An 8220-nucleotide genomic window follows, 5' to 3' on the forward strand; every position below is an offset into this window, starting at 1 on the left:
CAGGCTGAATATTGTAGATCGTCCGTGGAAAGAATGGGCCTTCTAGGTGAATATTTTCTAGCTTCCACTTTCCTATGTAAAGCAGAGCTTTTTTGTGGCGCAAAGCAGCTCTTTTAAAGTTAATGTGCATGAAATCAACAGCCAGGTAATTGTTAAAGCACTCTTCCTGGAGGCAGATGGGCTGGTGGTTTCAGTGTGTTGTTGTGTCTGTGCTTGTGGTAATTTTTAAGAGTTGTCCTCAATTTCGCCCACAAAATATATACAGTCAATTCACTTTACAGTCTATTCTGTGAAGCGCTTTGAGACGTCGAGAAAATGTGAAAAGCGCTGTATCAAATGCAAGGATTATTATTATTATTATATAACACAATTCGAAAAGAGAAGCGAGTTTCTCCCGGTGTTCTGTCCAACAATCCCCCAAATAACATAGTCATTCATTCTATGTTGTTTATGGGACATAACTGTGTGCAAACCAGCAACTGCATTTCACCCACAAAATATACAATCTCTCCACTTTACAGTATATTCCGTGAAATGCTTTGAGACGTCTCAATGACATAAGGCGCTCAATCAAATGCAGGGATTATTAACATCAATATTATAAATTAGCTTATTACACTCCCAGTGTTTCACACAACTGTTTCAGCACCTGAAACGCTATGCTTTGACGCAAATGGTAAAGCACATCAATTGATGGCTCAGTTGAACATTTGTTCTGCTGAATTAAGCCATCAATTGGCATAACCAATGGCTTAGTCAAAGACAGACAAATTCCAGTAAACATCATGGAACATCCAGTGGGTTTTGTGGGGCACCTCATGCCTAAAAGCAAAGAACCCGGCAGTGGTTGGAATAGGCATTAGAGAAGCCAAAGTGGGGGGGAAGTGAATTGCTGCAATACAACAAGCAAACAAAACACCAATAAGAGGTTATAATAATAACAATACTTGCATTTCATATTGCACCTCATCACGTCATCAAGACGTCTCCAATCGCTTCACAGATGATATTGTAAAGTAGTCGAAACATGATAGCCAATTGCGCATAGCAGTGTCCGACAAACAGTCGTGGAAAGGGATCAATCGACTAACAACCGGGTTCTGACTAATATTAGGTGAACAGAGGCTTGTGCAGTAGGGAAACTTGCCTAAGGTTACACACCACCTGGGAATTGAACCCTGCTGCTTGTATATCTACTCATTCGATCATTGGCGTGCAGTGCTATTAGATACTGAGAGGGTTGAATCCCGTCCTCAGTGCTCCCGTGGATGGGTCAGGCTGGCTGATCAATCGTGGACAGTGCCTTGGAGTACCAAATCAATGTATTGAATCACAGAGTGCACCACACAGAGCTGCCTGAACTCCATTCTCAAGACCTGTCAACATGGAACCAGGTCAACTTCAGACAACCTCCTCCTACTCTTCCTCCCCACCCAAAAATAAATCTGTGCTGAACATAACCTGAATCTGACTCAAGCAGATCTTTCTGTACCGCATAGTTATAAGAACTGGTCAATTTTGATTCATCGCTGACTTTTGTCTCAGAACCTTGGAAAAGAGGCCATGCACTTCCTTCCTAACTGGGCCTAAAGAAGACAGACAGAGGAAGAAAGGCAATTACAAAAACAGCAGCAATACTCAGATGTAATCGATTGGGTAACTGGAGGTAATAAACCCTCCAAAAATCAGTGGGTCCTCAATTCATGACTGTTTGTGGGAAACTGCTGTGCACAATTGGCTGCTACGTTTCAGTTAATCTACTTCACAATATGATCTGTGAAGTGCTTTGAAATGTCTCAATGATGTGATAAGGTGCTATATCAAATGCAAGGATTATTATTATTATTATCCGTGCAGTAGAAACCAGCTTCCTTATAATTTCTTGCTATTAGACCTCACATGCTATTACACCTCAATGTCAATGGACTTTGGGCAAGCAAAGTGACATTAAAGCAATACCACTTACAAGTTTCACTACCTGTTTATCATTGTAGTAAAATCAATCACTATCATATCAGCAGCAGCAAAACTGCAAGGTTACAGTGGAACAAGCATTCACCTCTATGTGGGTTTAATTTTCACTTCACTTTCTCAGTTTTGAGGAAGAACATGCCAAACATTGACTCCAAATATCTTGTAAGTGTAATATCGCCCACAAAGTTTGTGGCCGATCTTGTAATATCGCCCACAAACTTACAGTCAATTCACTTTACAGTATATTCTGTGAAGCACTTTGCGATGTCTAGAAGACGTGAAAAGTGCTATATCAAATGCAAGGATTATTATTATTTATTATATTATTATTATATTGGTGTATAAACAGGTAAAATGATTCTGTACCCCTGTGGAGGGTAAACCATAAGACACAATCAATCAATCAATCAATCAATCAATCAATCAATCAATCAGTCAGTCAGTCAATCACTTTAATCTGTAGAATTCCACAGCATCTCTATCTATGAGATGCAGTGAATACAGGGCTATTCAGAACCTGCTCCATGCAGGGATCCTCCCAATTCCAGGTTATTCTGACTGAGATCCAGCCAAACCCCTGAAACGTACAGAAACCCTCTAAAAATAAAAAAGTTAACAAAAATGTAGCCTTGCCAAACTAATGGAAACTCGCAAATGAGGCAGTTTGACCACATTCACAGGTTCGACCTCACCGGTGAACTTAATATCACTGAACTATATAACGTTCAAATCCAAAATGCTGCAAAAGAAAAACTGACCACACCCGCAAGATAACCACATAAGTGGGATGACTTTGAGATGCGTTTCCACTGTACTTACTGCTGGACTTAACTTTTAAATGATTTGCACCCTCCACGCCGGGCAGTGTCTCAGAACGCTTAACAATGGAAGAGCCCAGGGCCGAGCCAGCGGGAGGGGAAGGTAACAGTAGGCGCGGTCGAAAGGGATGGTCTTCAGGTGTGACCTGAAGATGGGGAAGGAGGGGGTGAGGCATGAGAGAGGGAATTCCAAAGTTTTGGGGCGTAGTGGCTGAAGGCAAGGCCACCATTGGTGGAGCAGAGGAATCAGGGAATACAGAGGAAGCCGGACCCAGTAGAGCAGAGGCAGCGGGTACTGCTGTGGGGAGAGAAGTTAGAGAGATAGGGGGGTGCCAAGGAATGGAAGGAATTAAACACTAGAGTGAGGATCTTGAAGTCGATCCACTCTGTGACAGGGAGCCAGTGGAGTTTGGCAAGGACTGGAATAATCAGGTACGAAGCTTGGTGCGGGTGAGAAAGCGGGTGGCAGAGTTTTGAATGAGCTGAATTTTGTGAATAGTGGAGCAGGGGAGACCAGCGAGGAGGGCGTTAGAGTAATCCAGCAGAGAGTGACAAAGGCACGGACAAGGGTTTCAGCAGCTTTTGAGGTGAGGTATTGTCGGAGACGGGCAATGTGGCGGAGGTGGAAGAAAGCAGTGCTGGTCAGGGGGAGGAGGATAACTGGGGATCGAACCTGACCCCTAAGTTGCACACGGGTTCTGAGAGTTTTAAGGACAGTTCGGGTAGGTTGAGAAGGTCAGAGCCGTGGGACAGAAGACGTTGGCGGGAGCCAAAGAATATGGCTTCCGTCTTGTTGACATTTAACTGCTGGAAATTAAACCATATACAGTAATTATATGTGAAAGTAACAAAATGTTGAGGTTTATTATCAATGCATATATAATAATAATAATAATCCTTGCATTTGATATAGCGCTTTTCACGCCGGGAGGACGTCCCAAAGCGCTTCACAGAACACACTGTAAAGTGAGTTGACTGTATATTTGTGGGCGAACGCGGCAGCTACTTGCGCACAGCAATGTCCCACAAACAGTCGTAGATTGAAAATGACCAATTTATTAATGTTTTTGGGTTTGGAGGGATTATTATTAGGCTCTGTGTGGAGTAAGGAAACTTGCCCAAGGTTTCGCCCTCTGCCTGGAATTGAACTCAGGTCTCTCACTTGCAAAGCGAGTGCTCTAACCACTGAGCTACAGGACTCCACTGTGACACGGAAGGATTCCCGACATGAATCCAGCGCAGTCCTGATGGAATAATACCGTCTAATGGGCAGCTGCAAGGGTTCTGCTGGGTTTATTATTACAGTACACACTTAGCTGTGAATTGCCATTAGCTATCATGTAGATGGGAGGTGGGGGGAAAGAGTTGGAATTGGTTGGATCAGGATTGATTCTCACTGGATATGGTGCATGGCCACAGGGTATGTAAAGTATTTTTATGTATTGCTACAATGAGCCAACACATTCCTTCAATTATCCATGGAGTCGGTTGTACAGGTTAGGCAATTCTGAGCCTTCCAGTAAATTGCGAAAGTCTAAGGCTGCAGCTATGTATTCATTGGTGAAACTCACAGAAGGTTCGATAAATCTTCCTCCAGAAATTGTTTTGTTGCTTGGTGACAGGACTGGCACTCCCAAGTCTTTTGGCAAGCTTGTTCGACGCCCTTGCTAGGAATTGTGACAGCGCCCCAGAAGGAGTATGTGTATATGTGTGTGTCTCTCTCTCTCTGGGATTCTCCTTCCTCTGAGTAGAATACTCAAGAGCATGAGAAAAAAAACATAGATAAGATGCGAGTGCAGAACTTAAGGTTGAATAATAATAATCCTTACTTTTGATATAGCCCCTTATCACGTTGTTGAGACATCTCAAAGCACTTAACAGAATATACTGTAAAGTGAATTGCCTATATAATTTGTGGAAGAAACGCAGCAGCTAATTGTGCACACGAGTGTCCAACAAACAGTCATGGATTGAGGGACCACATTTTTTTAAGGGATTGTGACCTCCTGAAAGCGATACGCTAGTCGACTAACAACCAACTAAAAAATCGACAAACAATCCTCCATTTCCAAGTAGCAAGTGAAAGAACGCATTGCATGCTTATTTTGGGTGTATGTTGATAAATCTGCACAAGAACAGGATGGAAACTTGTTATAAGAGCAACAAATAGAGAGATTATCAAAGGTTCTGTGGGACGTGTGGTTCTTGCGCTTCTAGGTATAAGTAAATGTCATCTGTGAATTTATATCTATCTGTCAGTCAGGCTACAATTATACAGGCAGCAAGATGTGATAGATAGATAGTATAGCATTTCACAATATTACCTTCAGGTGCTAAACAAAATTAGGTAAGTATTCCCTATGGCTGTTTCAGTGGGTAAATGTACTTCCTCCTATAGATCAGGAAGTTTCTCGATTCGGTCTCAGACTTCTGACTGAGATAAAGTTGATTTACCAAATCTCAATTAGGTTACCATGTATTTGGCCTCAAAGACTGCGGACTTGGAGGAGGGCAGAGGAACGAAATAGGTGGTGGTTACTCACTGCTATCCAATTGCTACTCCTGCTGCACATCTGTGGATGTTTGGAACAGACTTTGTTAGGTTTCGCTCAGAAGATTGCTGAAATTCATGCCCACAAAATATACAGTCAATTCACTTTACAGTACATTCTGTGAAGCACTTTGAAACGTATCAACAACATGATAAGACGCTATATGAAATGCAATCCTTCCATTTCAGACTGACTTGCCTGAAGATGCAAATGACATTCAAGGAGCATGAGGCTTGTGCGAAGATGAACAGAACCTCATGATGTTTAGCGTACCTGTTTCAATAAAATACCTCTGGAGTGTTATTGATATTTGCCCATGTGGGTTCTTGTTTGAATCTTTCAGTCTCCCAAATGTTGTCTGTCTGCAGCACAACTGCACAGCGCAAATCAGACTAAGGCATCTCGGAGGGAAAGGTAGGCGAAGGATGAATGGAAGTCAGGAGGTGAGGGAAGTTCAGAAGAGGGTCAGTTGAAGTACAGCTACAACATTCTCCTGGGGTGAGTGGAGATGCCCTCGAGGGGGTATGGCAATGGACCAACATTTCTTTCCCACCACCCCCACTTTTAGGAACACAAAGCATTTGAGATACTGCTCCCTTTCCCTCTCACACAAGTATGGGACATAAGGGAGCTAAGCTATTTACCAACCCTTCATCCTCTGTTAGACTTGCGGGTTCATATTTCCTGCTCAGAGATATTTCTCTGAAGTTGATTGCCTCAGTAACAAACCTGTAGTTTGTGGGGTACCAAAGAACTGTTCGCATACAGGTGGCAGCTTGGTTCAGTTGGTAGAACGATCGCCTCTGAGTCAGAAGGATGTGGGCTCAAGCCCCACGTCAGGACTTTAAACTCATAACCTAGGCTGAAATTTCAGTGTGGAAGTGCTGTATCATCAGAGGTACCATCTTTCAGAAGAGATGTTTAAACCAAAGTCTGGTTTGTCTCTTCAGGTGGACATTGAAGATCCCATGGCACTATTCAAAAAGTTTCTTCCAGTGTCTTGGCCAACAATTCTCAAGGTAAAAAATGATCATTCACTCCATTACTGTTTGTGGGGCATTGCTGTGCACAAATCAGCTGAAGCATTTGCCCACAGATACTACACTTTACTCAATGATGTGATAAAGCACTATATCAAATGCATGGATTATTATTCTGTCTGACAGTGTGAAAATGACACAATTTTGGAGCTACTAACAATCCGCCCTAACCCTGGGCAAAAACTACAATCATTTCAGTGGTATGTCAGGCATCACTTTATCTCCCTAATAAGTGCTAAAAACGCATAGGAAATTACCCTTGTTTTCCCATCAAGCTCCCCAAAATGTTTTTAATTTACACGATTAACATTCAGTGCAGAAACTATGACTTTTCCAAAATTCAACATGATCTTAAATTTCAAATTGATGAAGAAATTTCAGGTTTCTACCAGTTTAGTCTTTTATTTTATAGCCTTTTTCTTACATCAACTCTCCAGGTTTTGCTCCTTCAGTGCTAAAAATACAGACATGAATGTTTCTATGACCACAACACAGCAACCAATTCATATCAAGGTTTGCACAAAACAGCCATGCATGTAGATACACGCACGTCTGTTTCTGACAGATATTGTATATTGAAGCCACATAATCATGGGAAATAGAACCAGTCCTGACTCGTATAGGGTTACAATTCCTCAGGTGAAAATTGCTTCCTTGGTACCTTACCCAAGTTGCCACAAGTGAGCCGGATAAATTCTTATAACAAATACTAGAAAGCTATCATATTATAATATATATATTGTTATATATTTTATATCTACCTATATATATACATAAAGCTATTCAATTGTAGAGAGCATCTCCATGCCCAATGTCTACCTCTTCACTTTCTACTTCTTTCTGTGTGTTTGTGTGAGGGGGAGGGGGTTAACTCACTAGGTGATCATAATTGCAAACCTCGGCTGCTTTCCACTGCCGAGCCGAGAGAGGCTGAAGACCCTACTGAGAAAAACTAACTCAGCCAGGATTCCTGCTCTCAATCGCTATCAGGAAATTCTTACTGAAAGAAAAGAAGGATGGGGCTGGGGGTGAGGTGGTGGGGGTGCGGGGGTGGGGGGGAGGGGGGTAGCAATCAGACAATTGGAGCAGAGTGGAGGGAGGAAAACAAGATCAGGAGACAGAGGAAAGAGCAATTAGAAAAAAAGGAGAGGGAGAAAAATGAAACGGGGAGGGTGAAAAATAACAAACTTGGGAGCCCAAAAAACAGTCCTGCAACAGGTCTTATCTAAGTGTTTATCTACACACTATGTACCGTTCCAAAGGTTTCAATGAAGACAAACCAACCATAGAAGAAAACATCAATAGAAATGTTGACAATGGGAGTGTTTGTACAACTTATCAAGTGCAGTGAGGGTGTTTGCACATGTTAATAAATAAAGCAACGCATTATTCTATCAACTGAGGCTGTGTATTTTGAAGGATTTTCTTTAATAAAATAACCGTTTGTTGATAGTGGTTAAATTATTAACTAACTTATCAGACCACGTCAAGACACTAACTCGTGTGAAGGATGCTATATAAATGCAAGTTGTTGTAATTACTAATCATGAGGAGGCAGTGAATTATTTGAATTATCTCATAATAAATAATAATCCTTGCAAATAATAATCTTTGCAATAATATTTAATGCTGACAGCTCCCTTTGCTCAGCGAGCTCTGGCCTGCTCTATGTCCCCCCCGCCTGCCTCACCATCAGCGATCAGGCCTTAAGCCTTTCTGCCCACCATTTGGAACTCCATCCCCAAATCCCTCAGCCTCACCCCCTCCATAGCCTCCTTCAAGGCCCATCTCAAGACCCCCCTCTTCGACTGGGCCTTCGGTACTCCTACCTTCCCT

General features: G+C 42.3%; 1 protein-coding gene across 2 annotated transcripts in view; it reads right to left on the reverse strand.

Annotated features, from left to right (window-relative positions):
* Positions 1 to 8220, reverse strand: part of LOC103180097 (E3 ubiquitin ligase TRAF3IP2) — a 32188-nt gene that overhangs the window by 21655 nt on the left and 2313 nt on the right. The window contains exon 2 of one of the 2 annotated variants that reach the window (XM_042334627.1): positions 5336 to 5412. The exons of the other annotated variant lie outside the window; for it this stretch is intronic. Within the exon in view, the coding sequence (XP_042190561.1) occupies positions 5336 to 5365 (30 nt within the window). The 5' untranslated portion in view covers positions 5366 to 5412. The remainder of the gene's footprint in view (positions 1 to 5335; positions 5413 to 8220) is intronic. 2 annotated transcript variants of the gene reach the window in all.

The sequence above is a fragment of the Callorhinchus milii genome, unplaced genomic scaffold (assembly GCF_018977255.1).
Source record: "Callorhinchus milii isolate IMCB2004 unplaced genomic scaffold, IMCB_Cmil_1.0 Scaffold4, whole genome shotgun sequence".
In the NCBI taxonomy this organism is placed as follows: domain Eukaryota; kingdom Metazoa; phylum Chordata; class Chondrichthyes; order Chimaeriformes; family Callorhinchidae; genus Callorhinchus; species Callorhinchus milii.